The 19,119-nt window shown below is 43.9% G+C and overlaps 2 protein-coding genes and 1 non-coding gene across 3 annotated transcripts; 2 read left to right on the plus strand and 1 right to left on the minus strand.

The window, feature by feature from the left end:
* The first annotated feature begins 2,604 nt into the window (after positions 1–2,604).
* Positions 2,605–6,459, plus strand: LOC103981236 (luminal-binding protein 2). The gene is made up of 8 exons (XM_009397888.3): positions 2,605–2,735; positions 3,491–3,758; positions 3,848–4,062; positions 4,145–4,387; positions 4,742–5,221; positions 5,311–5,465; positions 5,549–5,631; positions 5,721–6,459. Exons 1-8 carry the CDS (start codon positions 2,678–2,680, stop codon positions 6,217–6,219), a joined length of 2,001 nt encoding a protein of 666 aa, XP_009396163.2. The 5' UTR covers positions 2,605–2,677; the 3' UTR covers positions 6,220–6,459.
* A 692-nt stretch (positions 6,460–7,151) lies between these two features.
* Positions 7,152–7,223, plus strand: TRNAP-UGG (transfer RNA proline (anticodon UGG)). The gene has a single exon. It is a non-coding gene; the product is annotated as a tRNA-Pro (tRNA).
* Positions 7,224–11,207: 3,984 nt separating this feature from the next.
* Positions 11,208–13,046, minus strand: LOC135608989 (WD repeat-containing protein RUP2-like). Its single transcript, XM_065102079.1, has one exon. It carries the CDS (start codon positions 12,670–12,672, stop codon positions 11,434–11,436), a length of 1,239 nt encoding a protein of 412 aa, XP_064958151.1. The 5' UTR covers positions 12,673–13,046; the 3' UTR covers positions 11,208–11,433.
* Positions 13,047–19,119: the final 6,073 nt, after the last annotated feature.

The following is a 19,119-nucleotide window of genomic DNA, read 5'->3' on the forward strand; positions in this document are numbered from 1 at the left end:
TTAGGAAACGACAACGTCGCGCGTGTCTAGGTGGGTAATCAAACCGTTTTCCAAAGAGCGAAAGGAGTGGTGACGAGCTCTGCCCAAGCTGCTGTGACACGTATCTGCCTTGTGATCGATTAAGCTCGAGGACCCACCGAACTTTGTCAGGTCACGCGGCAGGTACCCACGCGGGTGCCGATCAAAGAAATAAAAGAAATATTTTGAGGAACTAATGAAAAGATCCGCTGCGGTCCGTGGTGCAGAGGGCAGCATGATAGTCCAGTAGCTTTCTGACATGCGGGAAGGTGGGCAAGATGGCGAAACCAGACGACTGACACAACGACTTAAGATCCGAAAAGTTGGGCGTGGCGCATATTAGGGGAGGAGACAGCGGCGCTGCTTGTGGAAGTGCGCCTACTTTCTCGCTCGACTCTTCGCCTACCTGCTCTGTAAGAGTCGGAGGGCCTCACAGTGAGATCGCACTTGGGGCCCGCAGCATTCGAGCCAATGCCGCGAGACGGTGGCGTCGTTGGGTCGTGGAAACGGTGAGAAAATAAATTATCCTCTCGTCGAATGACAATTTATTGTTCGGCTATTCTTTTCAGGAAGGTGTCTTTTTCATTGTTTCTTTATTTTTTATTTTTTTTAAAGATAAATACAAATACAAAATTTGAATCCAGAATTCTGCATAATCTCAAGCTGATGATTTTTCATTGATATTTAGTTATGATTATATGGAATGATGTATAGTTTGATCAAAGATGTAGTGTTAGAGGGAAAGGAGCGAGGATGGGGGATGTGTTGATGTCACAATACCAGCATAAGGTGCAATTACTTCTTTATGGTTGAATGCTTGGCATTGTAGTTGGGGAGTTGAACTACAATAACATGTTATTGACATGGAAAGTTCTCTTCTACAATCATCACATATCTGGTTTAGTTTTTGATTGATGTTCTTCCGTCTTTATCTCTCTCATTCTCACGACCACATAAAATTTCAATTGAAGACGTTACGCTTACTAATTTAGAATTTGATTGTTCGAACTAAGACACTCATTTAGAGCAAATTGAAATCTTTCTCGATCGAAATAGACTCTATTAATTCTAAATATATATTAGGAGTGTTCGACGTAAACATGAAAAACTGCTATAGGGGCATTCTAAATAAATGCTCATCCAATATCAAAATTAGCTTAGGTTCGGTAGCCCTTTTATAGTATAACTTAAGGATCATTACTCCTGAAACTAACTATAGTTACGAAGAGCAATTATGTTTTGCTCTTAACTATAATTACAATCATTGTATTATGGCACGTCAAATCTAAAGTATTACAATAATTAATTTATCTTGATAATATGATATTAAGATGTTGTATCATTCTAAATAGTGAAGTGCTAGTTAGATCATTGTTTGTCTATCAATGTTAATATGCCCATGTTAGTTTTTTAATAAATATTATTATATTATAAGCTTAAACTAGTATACAAGACACAAGTTAATTTATATTTAAATAGCACCAACCTAATTTGATAGATATCATAATTGTTATGAGTGATTTTTAAATATTAGTAAAATTTTAAATATGTAAATTGTACTTTCATACTTTTAATTAAATAATAATAATTTAAAAAAATCATAAATTATATTTTGATTGTAAAGAGAGTTTGAGTTCAACCAAAATCCACTTTCATACTAGATGTCAAAAAGATAAAATATTTGATAAATAACCTAATAAAATTATATCTAGTGCATGATCGATAAAATCCTGTTTGAAGTGAAGAGGTGGATTCGAATAATTTAGAATAATAACAAAAATTAAGTTTTTTATAATATATCGATATGATTATTAAGCACATGATTTTATCATTTTCAGAAAACATGAGTTTCTACGTAAGGAAGATCTGACAGACTTATGAGTCATTGATTCTCATACTTCTCAACCAATGTGAGATTAAATAATTTTATCAATATTAAAAAGATAAAAATGAGAGAAAAACGAAAGTCACAACATTCCTTTGAAACATAGTCAATTTCCTGTCTGCAGATGGGGTTATTAGAAATCTAATCCGTGGTTATATTTTCGAATGCTTCCATATTATATTATATTAAGGTCATTGACAAAGAGTCCTTTGACCACTGGGATTATATCATTATTGTATGTTGTGAACTGCAAGTCATTCTTTTGATCATAAAGAATGCAATTTTGATTAAATCATTTTGTGATGAATAGCTCTCTTTATATAAATTTAAATTAGTTTTATGGTAGCAGAGATGATTGCAAGGTGGGTCCCATGGAAACCTGCAACCACAACGAAGGTAGGCAGGCAGGGTAGTTAAAATGTGGGTACCTTTAAAGTTCGCGTAGGGGTCCAGCTATCCCAGGCCGATTACCGAGGGAACGCGTGACGGCTTCACGGACGTGAGATTGGAAACGGACGGCTCTCGTCGGCCCAACAACATGGCTCTGGCTCATTGGTCATCGCTCTCACATATTGAATGCCTATTGGTCCACGTAAGCGAGATGACATGTTCGTTTCGCTCCCAGTGGTCGAAACGGATCTAGATTGTTCTAGCTCGCCGACTCCGAATCCACTATATATTACGGTCGAGGCACCGTCGAAAGTGCTCTTGATCGAGAGAGAGTGTTTTATTGGCCGTTTCGGCGGAGTGGAAGCTTCAAGGAGGGGAGCGACTATGGGTTCGTCGTCGCGGAATCGCGGTTCCATGATCTTGTTGGGCCTCTTGGTCGCCGGTATGTTTTCCTGTTCTGATCTCGCGGCGTCTCGGTCTCCGCTTGTGTTTGATCTGGTTGCTTCGGTCTTGATCTCTAGGCCTTGGTGAATGGATGCGGGGAATCCGATCTGATTTCCCCTTTTTTCTGTTTCATTTTCTAGATCCAGATTGATAAGATCTACAGCGAGGGAAGCTTGCTATACTTGTGCAGATATAGATCATATAATGTTTTGGCTCTGTTGATTGTTGTTTGTTTCTGTCAGATTTTGTTATCGGATCTTGGATTAGAACGTGATTGAGAATTCTCTCTGAAAAGTAGCTTATATAATCTTCTCTTCTTTGATTTCTTAAAAGTTTTTTCGAGTTGTCTGCATAATGCTAATAAAAAGAAAATCCTGGGAAGGTGATTGACGGCATTTTCCGTTGTCTCTCACGTGGGTAGCTTCTGCGGAATCGTAACCATTTCAATATCTAACCACAAACAGAACACTACAACAATTTTCATGTGGCAATGATCATAATCAAATGGCAAGAACAATATGCGGACAACTAATTGGATCTATCGTGGCCGAAGCTTGCTGATTCTCTTGAACTTGAACAATGTTTTGAAAGTCTGTTGCCTTCTTAATCTCCGTGAATTCTCCTAAATTGAGCTGTCTGTAAGCTTAGTGTTCATTTTGAATCATAAGGATGTTCGATTCTGTTTCCTGAAAATGCCTGACTATCTAGCGGTGACAAAGCAGAGACTTATCGGTTTACCGTATACGTTTGCAGGATCTTTATTTGCTTTCTCGGTGGCTAAAGAAGAGGCCACCAAGTTGGGAACCGTTATTGGGATAGATCTTGGCACCACCTACTCTTGTGTTGGTGTCTACAAGAATGGCCATGTGGAAATCATAGCCAATGACCAAGGAAACCGCATTACCCCTTCGTGGGTGGCGTTCACTGATTCTGAGAGATTGATTGGTGAGGCTGCAAAGAATCTGGCAGCTGTGAATCCTGAAAGGACCATTTTTGATGTCAAAAGACTTATTGGAAGAAAGTGAGTTCCTTTTCTTCATAATTATCTGTTACTGGAGGCCTTTCTGTGTTCTATATGTTATTAGATGCTCAAAACTTCTCAATCTGCAGATTTGAGGATAAGGAAGTACAGAGGGACATGAAACTTGTACCATACAAAATTGTTAACAAAGATGGTAAACCTTATATCCAAGTCAAGATCAAGGACGGGGAAGTTAAAGTGTTCAGTCCCGAGGAAATAAGTGCAATGGTTCTGACGAAGATGAAGGAGACAGCGGAGGCTTTCCTCGGAAAGAAAATTAAGGATGCCGTGGTTACTGTTCCAGGTATAAAGGTTTCCTTCATGTCTAATTCTATGCTTTTTTTTCCCAGAAAGTAATCTCATCTGCGTCCTTATTTGTCCTCCAGCTTACTTCAATGATGCTCAAAGACAGGCGACCAAGGATGCCGGAATAATTGCTGGCTTGAATGTGGCTAGAATAATCAATGAACCCACTGCTGCTGCCATAGCATATGGTCTGGACAAGAAGGGTGGTGAGAAGAACATTCTTGTTTTCGACCTTGGTGGTGGTACATTCGATGTTAGCATCTTGACCATTGATAATGGAGTTTTCGAAGTACTGGCGACCAATGGCGACACTCATCTCGGAGGTAATATTGTTATCCCCGGAAAACTACTCTCTCTGCAAGCTTAGTCTTGATATCAGATTGAAGACAAGCACAAAAGATGATTGCAATTGAACTTCCGTCTCTCTTGGATTAATACTCAAAAAGACTACTGATATAGTGGCCTCTAGGATTACTGCAAATTCATTCGTAGGATGGAATATAGCAACGCTGGTCTCTGGATTAATACTCTTTTACTGACTATTGTGTTGGGTATTCGATGAGATTTACTAGGAAAATGCGGTCTCTTGAGTTACTGGCTTGCTAATTAGGAGCCCATAGCTAAGTTTGACATGCCATGCTTTTGTAGCTAATTCATCATTCCATTTCCTTCCGCAGGTGAAGACTTCGATCAGAGAATTATGGAATACTTTATTAAATTGATCAAGAAGAAGCATGGGAAGGACATCAGTAAGGATAACCGTGCGCTCGGGAAGTTGAGGAGGGAGTGCGAGCGTGCCAAGAGAGCTCTGAGTAACCAGCACCAAGTCCGCGTCGAGATCGAATCGCTCTACGAAGGCTTGGATTTCTCAGAGCCTCTGACTCGTGCCCGTTTTGAAGAGCTAAACAATGATCTATTCAGGAAGACCATGGGACCTGTCAAGAAAGCTATGGAAGACGCTGGGCTGGAGAAGCACCAGATCGATGAAATCGTGCTCGTTGGTGGGAGCACAAGGATTCCGAAGGTCCAACAGCTCTTAAAGGATTACTTCGATGGAAAGGAACCAAACAAGGGTGTTAACCCCGATGAGGCCGTGGCATATGGTGCAGCTGTGCAAGGAAGCATCTTGAGCGGAGAAGGTGGTGAAGAAACCAAAGGTAACGATCGTCCATCATCCGCACTGCCATTCTCTGAACATTTCATCTTTAATTGCTTGAATGCTTAATTCCGTCATCGTCCCACGCAGACATTCTTCTTTTGGATGTGGCACCTCTTACCCTCGGAATCGAGACTGTTGGTGGAGTAATGACGAAGTTAATTCCAAGAAACACAGTCATCCCAACCAAGAAATCACAGGTTTTCACGACTTACCAAGATCAGCAGACCATCGTCTCCATCCAGGTAACTGATCTTTCCCTCCTTCCAAGTTGCTAGGAACTCCGCACGAATCTTTTGCCCCCCCTAATATATATACTGCTGTATAGGTCTTCGAAGGCGAGAGGAGTCTCACCAAGGATTGCAGGCTGCTAGGCAAGTTTGATTTATCTGGAATTCCACCGGCACCTAGGTTTGTCTTCCTTGTGCTCTTCGGATTACATGTTCAAGATTCTTATTTCCTGTCACTAAAGTGAAGTCTTTTTTGTCGTGGCAAAACAGAGGCACACCTCAGATTGAGGTCACGTTCGAGGTTGATGCCAATGGCATTCTGAACGTCAAGGCAGAAGACAAGGGCACCGGCAAGTCCGAGAAGATCACCATCACCAACGAGAAGGGGCGTCTCAGCCAGGAAGAGATCGACCGCATGGTTCGCGAGGCGGAGGAGTTCGCCGAGGAGGACAGGAAAGTGAAGGAGAAGATCGACGCGCGCAACCAACTGGAGACCTACGTGTACAATATGAAAAACACCGTCAACGAGAAGGACAAGCTGGCTGACAAGATCGAGAACGAGGAGAAGGAGAAGATAGAAGCGGCCCTGAAGGACGCACTCGAGTGGCTCGACGACAACCAGAGCGCCGAGAAGGAGGACTACGAGGAGAAGCTCAAGGAGGTGGAAGCTGTTTGCAACCCCATCATTTCTGCAGTGTATCAGAGGTCCGGCGGCGCACCCGGTGGTTCCGATGGCGGTGACGAAGATGATTCACATGACGAGCTTTAAGCAAGCAGGAGTAGGTGGGCATATTCTACTCGTCCATTGGGACGTGGAGGGGGGGGGATCTGAGATCAGAACTCCTCTCGTTTCTTGAAGAGGGTTGACTGACGGGGGCTGTTGAGTCCAGCAGATTTTTTTTTTCTCTTTTCAAATCAAATATTTTGTAGTTAATTTGGAATCCACGCTTTCGCTAGCCGTTAGAATATTACTGTAATGACTTTTCTTACAGGGATCAGTATTCGATTAGTATTAGTAGTGTTGTGGGGGAACAACGTTAAGGTAGCCTCGCAGCCAACCCGATTGGATTCGGGATCGAATGACCGGAAATCTTGTTGAGTGATCCTCGGGATTGCTGAGGTGGCCGACCGCGGTTGTCCAATCGTGACGGGACGATCGTTTCCTTTGGAAGGGAACTCCTCGCTTGGGCAACCCGATCTTTTTGACGATCAAGTTAGTTGATAGTCATCGGGGGTTTTAGTCTTTGCTCATTTTCTTTCCTTCCCCTTGAGTCGAACACGAGGGTTTTTAAAGGGAAGCTTATTGTTTCCTAATGTGCCCGCTTGCAGGGGTAGGTCCGTACTTTCGATAGCGTCCGACACCAATGTGGGCGTTACGTGAATAAACGGGCTTGCGTAGGATGTGGCATGCCCCGATCGTTATCTTGGAGGAGCTAATGTCAACGCACGTCCCATCATTATTACCACTATCAATCACCGATATCAAGTAGTGTCACACGGAGACTACTCTTCAACAATGTATGCACAGCATCTTAACGAAAACTGCCATGGATTGCAACGGGCTCATCCCAAGTCGTCACAAAAGCCCATCAAAGTCACATTGATCAACGCCGTCAAGTGCCGTCATCATCGATTATGTTTTGATCACTGAATTATAAAATTCTAAATACTAATAGTAAAACTAAACAGTAACGCATAACAGGGCGTTTGGTCTAGTGGTATGATTCTCGCTTTGGGTGCGAGAGGTCGCGAGTTCGATTCTCGCAACGCCCCTTTTTACTTTTTCATTTATTTATTTTTTTGACTGAGCTGATATCAATAATGTTGCTTTAAAAACACAGAAAATTTGGAATCCTCCGCTGATCTTTACTTGTTTGATCATTAAATAATACAAGAATTGTTATCGTTAAATCATAATTGATAATTGATGAGGATAGTAATTATGATAAGACTCGGCTGACATCAGATGATGTCTCACGTCTCGATCGATGCGACAGCACCTGGTCAATGCGGACCGGAACGTCGACCGAGGCACATTAACACCCTGCTAAGCTTAATTCTTCACGCCACGCCAACACAAGTGTCAGACGCCAACACAAGTGTCAGACGCTACCAGCCTGCCCCTTGCAAGCGGGCAACTCAGGAAGCAGTAAGCTTTCCTATAAATACCCTCTCGTTCATCAGGAGAGGGAGGGGGGGAGGGCTTTCCTATAAATATCCTCTCGTTCATCAGGAGAGGGAGGGGGGGGGGGGGGGGGGGGGGGGAGGGAGACAGACACCAAAAATACTTCTTCATCTGAAATCCCCTTCACATCAACTGACTTGATCGTCGGAGGGGTCGGGTCGAGCTTCCCGACCCAACCTTTGTGCAGGTCCGAAGCTGAAGGTCCCCGCGGAACGCGCAAGCGAGGAGCCCTTGCCCGGAGAAAGCGGCCACCCCATCCCGATCGGACCACCTCAGCACGACCACCTCGGCGGGCTCGAGGAACGCCCTAGGGAGATCCCCGTCATCCGGACTCGAACCGAGCCGCGTCGGCCTCGAGACCACGATTCAAGGCTGTTTCCCACAACAGATTGGCGCTAGAAGGAGGGCTCGGAATGTCGGGTGATCACCCGAGTGGCTCAGATGAGCCCACGGCTGAGTGGTCACACTCGACTGAAGCCTCGGGGGTACATCCCCCGTACGGAGACCATCGTGACGAACACCCTACCACGACCTCAGAACGATATTGGCGAATATTCAATGACCCGGGCTTGTCGCCGACCGACGACGCCCGTGTCATCCGTGGCCTTTCAGGACCTCGCTCGTCAAGTCTGAGCTCTGATGGATATTGTGCAAACCATTATCCCGCTCGTTTCTTATCTGGTGCACCCTTCTGCGATCGAACCACTGCGACAACGCAAGGCACCCGTTCGGGCCCACATGACACTTCCCGAGCCCCCCACTTCGCCTCGGGTCGGACCAGCCCCACTCGGGGATCTAGTGATGGCAAGCCTGAGCGGCCGCCCAGAATCCGAGGCACTCTCTTCGGACTCCCTGCGGGCCCAGTATCGCTTCGTCAGCCAGCGACTCGATGAGGTGCAGAAAGAGGTTCGTAGGTCCAAGGGAGAGCTCGGGGAGGATGCACACCAAGGGTCTCCATTCACGCCCGAGATACGGGATCAGACAATCCCCCGGACTTCCAGCTCCCCTCTTTGGACGCTTACGAGGGCTCCACCGACCCAACGGACCATGTGACTACTTTTCGCGCCCAAATGGCGCTATACGGAACCGCTGATGCCCTGATGTGCAGACCGTTTCCTACCACTCTGAGAGGGTCGGCCCACGCATGGTACGACGGCTTTAAGACCGGAACGATTGCGTCCTTCGACCAGCTCGTCAAGGACTTCGAGCTCCACATCGTGGCCTATACACGGCCGAAGCCTTCCGCGGCACTGCTCCTCGGACTCTAACAAAGGGAGGACGAGCCCCTCTCACATTTTGCGGATCACTTTGCCAAGTAAATCCGGGGTTTGTGGGGCACTCACCCCTCTCTGTTAGTGCAGGCATTTATGATAGGCTTGCGACCTTCCAGATTCTTCTGGTCCCTCGCGGAGCGACCTCCCACCACGGTGCCAGAGATGCTCAAACGGGCTAATCGGTACATCGCAGCGGAGGCCTGGGAGACCGTGAGGAGAAGGGATGACTTCTGGCAGTGGGCTCCATAGAAGAGGTCAAGGACTCGCGGTGGCTACCCGATGTAGTCCTCATGAAAAGCAATCTAAGCCCTGCCTCAGTCTCTTCCGAGCGAAGGTTCAGTATCTGCCTGACCGTCTCTCGGCACACGGTTAGCCCCGGCTTAAACCCTTCTGAATCTACATGCCTCGGCCGTAGAATACTCGAGTCTACCTCAGGGCGGCCTCCCCGCCCGAGACATGTCTCTCGGCCGTAGACTACCCGAGTCTACCTCAGCGCAGTCTGCCTGCCTGAGTCGTGTCCCTCGGCCCGAGCCGTGTCTCTCGGTCGAAGACTGCCGAGTTCACCTCAGTGTGGCCTACCCACCTGAGCCGTGTCCCTCGGCCGTAGACTGCCGAGTCCACCTCAGCGCGGCCTGCCCACCTGAGCCGTGTCCCTCGGCCGAAGACTGCCGAGTCCACCTCAAGGCGGCCTCCCCGCCCGAGCCATGTCTCTTGGCAGAAGACTGTCAAGTTCACCTCAGCGCGACCTGCCCGCCTGAGCTGTGTCCCTCGGCCTGAGTCGTATCCCTCGGCCGAAGACTGCCATGTTCACCTCAGCGCGGCCTGCCCGCCTGAGCCGTGTCCCTCGGTCGTAAACTGCCGAGTTCACCTCAGCGCGGCCTGCCCGCTTGAGCCGTGTCCCTCGGCTGAAGATTGCCAAGTCCACCTCAGCGCGGCCTTCCCGCCCTGAGTCGTATCCCTCGGCCGAAGACTACCGAGTCAACCTCGGGGCGGCCTTCCCGCTTGAGCCGTATCCCTCGGCCATAGACTGCCTGAGCCCACCTCAAGGCGGCATTCCCGCCTGAGCCCTATCCCTCGGCCGTAGACTGCCAAGTTCCCCTCAGGGCGGCCTTCCCGCCCGAGCCGTATCCCTCGGCCTGAGCCACGTCCCTCGACTACCCGAGTCCACCTCAGCGCGGCCTGCCCGCCTGAGCCACGTCCCTCGGTCGTGTTGCCCGAGACCACACCTATTCGGCCTACCCGCCTGTGTCGTGCTCCTCGGCCGCATGATGCCTGAGACCACACCTGCGTGGCATGCCCCCCTGCGTCGTGCTCCTCGGCCGCATGATGCCCGAGACCACACCTGTGCGGCCAGCCCGCTTGCATCGTGCTCCTCGACTCCATGCTCCCCGAGACACACTTGCGCGGCCAGCCCACCTGTGTCGTGCTCCTCGGCCCCATGCTCCCCGAGACACACCAGCGCGGCCAGCCCGCCTGCATCGTGCTCCTCGGCTCCATGCTCCCCGAGACCGCGCTTGCGCGGCCAGCCCGCCTGAAAGCTGAAGCCATGCCTCGGACTCCCGTTACAACGACCGACGCATAGCTTCTTTCCAGGGGGGAATATGATGAGGATAGTAATTATGATAAGACTCGGCTGACATCAGATGATGCCTCATGCCTCGATCGACGCGACAGCACCTGGTCAATGCAGACCGGAACGTCGACCGAGGCACATTAACACCCTGCTCGAGCTCAATTCTTCACGCCACGCCAACACAAGTGTCAGACGCTACCAGCCTGCCCCCTGCAAGCGAGCAGCTCAGGAAGCAGTAAGCTTCCCTATAAATACCCTCTCGTTCATCAGGAGAGGGAGGGGGGGAGGGAGACAGATACCAAAAAGACTTCTTCATCTGAAATCCCCTTCACATCAACTGACTTGATTGTCGGAGGGGTCGGGTCGAGCTTCCCGACTCGACTTTTGTGTAGGTCCGAAGCCGAAGGTCCCTGCGGAACGCGCAGGCGAGGAGCCCTTGCCCAGAGGAAGCGGCCACCCCGTCCCGATCGGACCACCTCAGCGCGACCACCTCGACGGGCTCGAGAAATGCCCTAGGGAGATCCCAATCGTCCGGACCCGAACCGAGCTGCGTCGGCCCTGAAGCCACGACTCAGGGCTGTTTCCCACAACAATAATTAAGTTGGATCCTTCTCTATTAGTTTAGGTTGCCTCAAAATTATGGTGAACTACTCATTTTTACTACAAGTCTTGAGTTTTTTTGCTATTAATAAGCTATTTTTCTCGGCATAAAACTCTGTCAATCATAGTAACAAACATTGCATTTAGAGTTCATTATTTTCCTAAAAGAATTATTACAAATAGTTTTGCAAGAAATCCAACAAATTATTTCAACTCTGAAATCTTCTATTTGCTCCAATCTTATTCACAGTAACACTTCAGACTCGTTAGAGCGTGACGCTTTATGTCTTACGTGAAGACAGGGCTACGAACCATGCAGTGAAACCATAATGATGCATGCAGCGTTGCAATTCACCCAGACTCAGTCTTCTTCCTGCCAACGAAGACCTGCAAGACCCCGTCCGATCCGCCGGCCACGAGCGCGCCCTCTCCAGGCCCCGACACAGCCTGCCTCCAACTCACCGCGCCGACGAACGCGCCCCCCTCCTCCCTCCTTGGACCGAATCCCCGCACCCATATCGGCTCCTTCCACCGGAGGTCGTAAACGAACACCTCGTTGCTCTCCGACCCGCTGCCGACGAGCCCCGCCCCTCGCCACACAGACATGCCGACGAAGCTGCGTGAGTTCACGTGGCCGCGGTACGCCCGGACCTCCCTCCCCTCCGCCCACTCCCACAGCCGGTGAGACCCGTCCGTCCCCGACGTCACCACACTCCGCCCGCCCTGCGCGAAGCGGACGTACGTCACCGCCCGCCCGTGCCCGCCGAGCGCCGCCACTGGCCCCGCCGAGACCGCCCGCACGTCGAACACGTACGCGTGCCGGTCGGCGCTCCCCGCCCCCACCCACGGCCCCCCCTCGGGGTCGAACTCCACGCTGCAGACCGCCCCGCCGGCGCGCGCGGCCGCCACGCGCCCGCCGTTCTCGCACCTCGAGTCCCATAGCTGCACCGTGCCGTCGTCGGACCCCGACGCGCCGAGGTACCCGCTGACGGAGTAGTCCACGCTCCAGACGCGGCGCCCGGCATGCTCGTCGCGCTCGAAGACGGCCACGTTGCGCTCCACGTCGTACTCCGTGACGACGCCGTCGTAGTCACCCGAGCCAACGGTGCGGCCACTAGAGTCAGGCCGCCACCGCAGGCTGCTGAGCTTCGCCGGCGTGCAAATACACAACAGACAAGCAGTCGAGTGATCGGAGAAGGTCAGGCTCGAGTCGCGGCTTTCCGGAAGCAAAGTGCCGAGGCTGTATATTCGTATCTTCCTGGCGATGCCGCCGGTGGCCAAGAGGCGGTCGGTGGGGTCGAACTCGATGGCGCCGATGGCGTCAGAAACCTCTCCGGCAGCCGTAGACGGGGAGACCACGGTTGAGAGCCGGAAGTCCCATTCACAGCGAGCCTTCTCTTCCTTCTCCTCTTCAAGTGCTGCCACAACGCTTCCTCCTCGTTGCTGCTGTGCTGGCTCATGATGGGGAGAAGTGCTCATTGCCCGTTCATAGAGGAACGGGGACTGTGGATGGTGCTTGAAAGATCGGTGCAACAGTCGAAGGGGTCGAGGGCCGATAAGACTATGATAATGGGAGATCTCAGGTCTCATTGGTCCGTTCTTGAGGATTGCTTGTGGAGAATGGGGTAGGATGATGCCGGTACATTTATACAGTGGATGCTCAAACCGTACGTATGCACATTGAGGTCTGCCTACAGCAGGATTCTGTGGTGTGCAGGTTCAAGTGATGAAGCTTTGACAGGCGCAGAAGAAGGCACGCGAACAAACATGTTGGTTGCAATAGCCACATCTTTGGCCTATGATACAGAGCTATCACTGCATCAGCTGCACATGAAGATGGGTGGACCTCAGAGGTGCTACTTGCCTTGAAGAGATCTCTCTCTCTCTCTCTCTCTCTCTCTGCACGCTCAGAACTCAAACAGGTAAGCGTTAGAGCAATTCATGACTTGCCCCCATGTAGTTAATGTCGTCATCTCTTTTTATAGCTAGCAGTCAAATGCTATGGTTTCCTTTGCCAACGAGAGAGAGAGAGAGAGAGAGAGAGAGAGAGAGAGAGAGAGAGAGATTGTTGTGGTGAGTTAGCAGCAAGCGTGGATGAATGCAAGCCTCTTCACAGCTTCATGATCTCTCCCTCTTAACAGAGGCCATCTCAAGGTAAAACTTGTTGGGTAATTTACGGAAAAGTTTTGTTTTTGTTTTTTGTTTTTGTTTTTGGCGAATAGATATTTATAATTGACCATCAAATTAAATGTGAATAACGCATCCTCCTCTCTCTCTCTCTCTCTCTCTCTCTCTCTCTCTCTCTCTCTCTTTCAATGGATGAATTTGATCTAATTCTTCGTCTACGAGATGAGTTACACTTTGTGAAACGATCCAATCTCCTATGTATAAGAAGATCAATCTTATGGATCATAATTTTTTGAATTGGCTTACTCATCTCTACTAAAACATTGTTCAAATATATTGTTAGCCTATAACGGAGGCAAATTGACTTCAAATTTAATTGATTCCAACTCATACATAAAAATATAGTTTCAATTAAAGATTTAAGAACAAAAACAATCAAATAGAGAGGTTTTTGTAAGTCAATTAAACTAAATAATTGAACTAATTCATTTTATGAAATGATCCAATAAAAAGGATAAGAGAATATAATAAAAAGACGACAATGATCGAAAAGAAAAGGAAAAAAAAGAACACCTCTTTCAAAAAAAAAAAAAAATTTCCCATGAATTCCAACTTTCTACAAATGCCATTCATGGAAGTGTATACCATAAAAAAAAAAATCAAGAAAGAAATATCCGATCCGATAATTGCACAAAAATAATAAAAAATAAAATTAAAGCTACTTCAACCCATTAATTTTCTTTGAATAAAGAAACAACCAATTCAGAGAGACCAAATTAATTTTAGAATGCTCCTAAAATGGTCGAAAAGACTTCTTTTTATCCCCTTTTTTATGATTGAAGAAAAAGAAATAACAACATGTCGAGTTAAAATAACCATTTAACACGTTATATTTGTATCAAACAGGTTGGTGGATTAGTGAGTCCAAATCAAAATCGACAACCACAAAAGAGAAATATGATGGTGAGCTTTCTGCTCCTCTTTAGGACAAGTGTTAGGTCCATGGCCTCGTAGAATCCCATACGTGTCCTCACTTCATTCCATCAGTTCGATCCTGTGTTAGATGTGATCGGATCCATGTGGCCAATTATGTGCCACTGAATCCTTTTTCATCTCTCTACAAGCGGTAGATTACAATGAACATCTAACGCGGTGAGGTTTTGAGAGGATTTAGATGGAGGATAATATGATTTGTTTCGAATCATAAGAATATGATTTCAATGAGATATAACTAATGATATTCTACTAATGATATTAGTGAGAAATATCAATTCGATGAGAGTACGATATATATATACTTTCAATTGTTAGAGAGTTATCCATCCTATCGAACCACCGATTGGTACGTAATACGTTGACAAATGTTACATATTGTTATTGTTATTATATTTTTTATTAATAAAATAATTTAATTTTTTAAAATACTATTTATTTAGTACTACACTATTTGTTGCCTACTCGATAGTTGTTATTGAGTTACATTATTTTTAAATAAGTACTAATTATCATATATCATAGTGAACTTTTTTTTTATCATAGAAATATATATTAATGAGATAAAATTATATATATATATATTTCAAAGTCAATGATTTTCATATTAATGAGGCAAAATTTGTTTCTTCTCAAATAATTTATTCTCAAATTTGTCCTCCAAATATAATCATCGATAATTTCTCTCTTAACATAAATTAATTATTATAAATGATGTATTACTTCATTATTAACTTCTATATTTGTGTACTATAGTTAAAGAAATAATTACATTTAGTTTCCTTAATCACATGGATAAGTTAGGAATTCTACTAATTAATCAAATTATTAATTGATTTATTTCCTAATGAGTGATTTTATATTTAGGAAGTAAATAGTTTACATTCCATTTTTTTGTGTGAATTATAAGAATAAATATTATATTACTTTCTTCGTGTGTGAAAGCAAAAGAAAAATAAATTAAAAATTAAATTATTATTTATCTTTTGGGGAGATCTCATTTTCTCCTATATAAATAGGGCTACTCCTCCCTCATTCCGTACTAAGCCTAACAATAGGAGGATTGAGGAGAGAACTTTTCGAGGAGATGATATCGATGATGAGATACTCGAAAAGATGCATAATCTTTTATTTTTTAACTATATTTAATTTATATTTTGAAATCTTGATGTTGAGATTGTTATAATTTTTTATGTACAATGATGTTTTAATTTTAAAATTCATGATTAGTAAGTAATGATAATTATTTTGTGATGTTAGAATGATTATTTGATTTATATTGATCTCTTAAGCTTAAGTAGATTTTAATATTAATTTAATTATTAAAATTTTATTTTTGGATTAGCATAATAGTTCTAATTTATTTAATTGGATATATCTATGTTTCAAAAATTATGTGTGAGTTTCTATAATTAGTTTTAAATTTAAGATCATCAATTTAAAGTTTTAATTAATGTATTTGAATCATTCTTTAATAATTTTAGATATTGAAATCTAATTTGATAAGATAGTCTAATTGGGGTTGGCTTGAGTCTAAATTGATCGATCAGATCGAATCGAGTCAACCCATGTGGTTATGTACAATCTAGCTCATGTGACCAAGTACAACCTAGCCCATGTGACTCAACATGACCCAACCTATGTGGTCGGGTAGGAGCCAACCCATATGGTAAGGTACGACCCAACCATGTGGCTATGCATGAGCCAACTCATGTGCATAAGTATGATCCAGTCCATGTGGCCATATATGACCCAACTCATATAGTAAGGTACGACCCAACTGTGTGGCCATGCATGGGCTAGCTCATGCGGCTAGGTACAACTCAATCAATGTGGTCAGATAAAACCCCAACTCATGTATCTAGGACCAACTCGTGAGCCAATCATGACCTAGTTCAATGGTAAGGCTTAGCCCAGCTTATAAGTGAGGCTTAGCCTAGTTCATGAAGTTAAGCCTATCTAGCTACGCGATTGGCATTAGACATATCGTCGCTCTTTTTATATAGCCCGTCGTACCTCAAATCAACTTATTATTTAGAATATATATATGTAGTGTATGTGACTCATCCAAGACTCAGGTGGGTTGATTCAGTTTAGGTTAGCACTATCCGATATGGTCCAATTTTCTCCCTCTCTATTAGTTTGAACTCATTGATGGACTAAATCAAACAGGTTTGATCAGTTAAAGCTGGTTTAGGGTGAATCTAGACTAACTTGACTAGTTCAAACATATTTAACCTAATCAAGATCAATAAAATCTAAATTAGACTAGTCTATGGTGATTCTAGACCAATTCTATAAAGATTTGAGACTGGTTCGTTAGATCATAATCGAATTGAGTTTGATTTAAGTCAATTGAGCTATTCCAATTAGGGTTTTGGTTGATTGAGGACTATTGAGAGATTGATGTTTCATGCCTTTATGATTTGATGAATTTAAAGGTTTTATGTGAAGATGACATTTGAAAATGATTATTAATTTTTTATTTTTTTATGTTTATGATATTGATATGATTAGTATCATGTAGTAGTAGATGTGATTATACTAGTAGTTCATATTGGGAGTGCAACCTGTAAAAGGAGCTATGGGCCCATCAATGCGGAGCCACCAATGAACACAATCTAGCAGATTTACATCAAGTATGATCTCTCAAAATATTTAATCATATTGATTTTTTGATATATGTGTGAGTGAATGGATAAGTATAAAAGAATGATCATGGATGTTTATGTATACATGTCGAGGGCAGGTATAGCGATTCCCTTCGGGGGTTAACGGGCCATCAGACATGATGGTTAGACGATTCCTCCATCCGCTGTCGGGAGGAACGTATCCCCACCTGGGCGGGTGAGGGATACCACTCTATCCGTTGTTGGGAGTGTGATATGGATTATCTTCATCCGTTGTTGGGAGGAATCCATCCTGTGAAATATGCTTGTTGGGAGGAATCCATCCTGTGAAATATGCCTCTCCATCCGCTGTTTGGAGAGTGTACAATTGGGTGATGTAAGCCTTTTTTATTATATATGTAATGCTTTTAGCCGATGCATGATTTTGTTTATTATGTAAAAAATTATCATCTTTTTTCTAATGCTTAAGTTTTATGATGAATCGATATATTATCATTTTTTATTAAATTATTGATATTTATTTTTATTTTATGAATATTAAATATTATTTTAATGATTATTTTGAGGTTCTTACGAGTATGTGTATATGTTGATATGTTTTTATCTTATATTTATTTTTAAAATAATCTATTACTTTGTAATAGATCTGAAGTTTGGGTGGAAGAGACTTGTGACCCTACCAAACATATGTTTCTTTTTCTAATTAATAGAATATTTACTATTATAAAGATAAAATTTTGAATTCGAATGAAAAAAAAAGTTTATTATGTAAATTATGAATAATAAATTACTGATTTATTATTATTTTATAAATCCAGGATGTGACACCAATACTTCATGAATTTTATTGACTTCTTCTCGTTAGACATCAAACTCATGCTCCCTATTTATACACGTTACAAGGGAGCATTTTGAAGTACGATATTTATTCAGTTGAGAAAATACTATTATAAGGCTGAACTAAAAGGCAGAAAAAAATATTAAAATAATATGGGAATGAAATCACATGGTTTCATTCACTTGAAGACAAACATGCCCTTACCATAAAAAAAAAAAAAAAAAAAAAAGAACAAACAGTTCCTTTGATTGGGTTCTTTGAGAGATACAACTCTTTTTTCCTTCAGAACCTCAGATTGCTTTCGTGTCCTAAACAAATGATGCAGACTAAGAAACTTCTTGGACCCAAATAATACAAAATTGAATACATTTGAGAGGTTTGGTTGATGATAGAGAGTTGCATCTTAAAAGCAGCAAAAAGAATTAGATTCTTGGAGGTCAATGAACAGAACAGAGATAAGTTGTTGATATTTGAAATTCTCAGTTGCATGCTTCACTGTTCTTATCATAATTATTTTGCTTTAGTTTGATTTAAGTGGTGACAGAAGGTTTAACTACTTTCTCCATACAACACATTAAACATCTTTTACCTCACTCAACAACATCAGTAATTAAATAAAGAAAAATGCCACTTTAGTGTACCATTCAACCATCAAATGGCTTGCAATCTTCACTTTTCTATGCAGAATCCTACTTAACCAGCTTCGATCATCAACTTAAAAGATGGGCATTAAGTCATGCTGCAAGTTTAATCTTGTTTTCAAATCATTGTCACCTACCACAAGAACTATCGATCACATTTCCAGCATGCATAGTCTTTAAACTATGTGTCTTGGTGGTACTGTGAGATTATTCTTGGTTTGCTCTAATGGCTTCTTGTGTTGACACTGACAGCCAGTTAAAACTTAGTCAACTATTGCCACTCTCTAACCAGGTTATGTGGAAGGTGGAATCTGCAAGAAGTGGCCAATTGACTTTACTTTGGTCATTCAAACATGATAAAGAAGAGAACAATTCAAGTATATAGGGCTGATTAAATGAAGATAAATACCTTTTCTTGGGAGTCATTGATAACAGTGAGTGTGAAGTCTCAGCTAGTAAGTTGTCCAAGGAAAATTTACAGTTTATTGATCTCCTCAGATATCTAAATCAGTAATTCTATCCACAATGCTTGGTATTTTCTGCAACCACAAGAACTCAGTTTTTTGTCACCTCATATTAACATTAATCTTATTCACCTCCATGAAGAAACATCAGATAGAATTTGTGAAGCAGATCTCTGCTCATTCCAGATTTATATGTACAACAAGATTTTAATGTTTCAGCCTCAGTAAGATTTCTGCTAAGCTCAGCTGCCATAATATTGAATCTGAACATATAGAGAGCATTCAGATACTTGTTGTTGGAGCAGACATGAGAAATGTTGTTGAATCTTGCTTTGCAGTAAAGT

This window comes from Musa acuminata, chromosome BXJ2-4 (genome assembly GCF_036884655.1).
Source record: "Musa acuminata AAA Group cultivar baxijiao chromosome BXJ2-4, Cavendish_Baxijiao_AAA, whole genome shotgun sequence".
NCBI classification, from domain to species: Eukaryota; Viridiplantae; Streptophyta; class Magnoliopsida; order Zingiberales; family Musaceae; genus Musa; species Musa acuminata.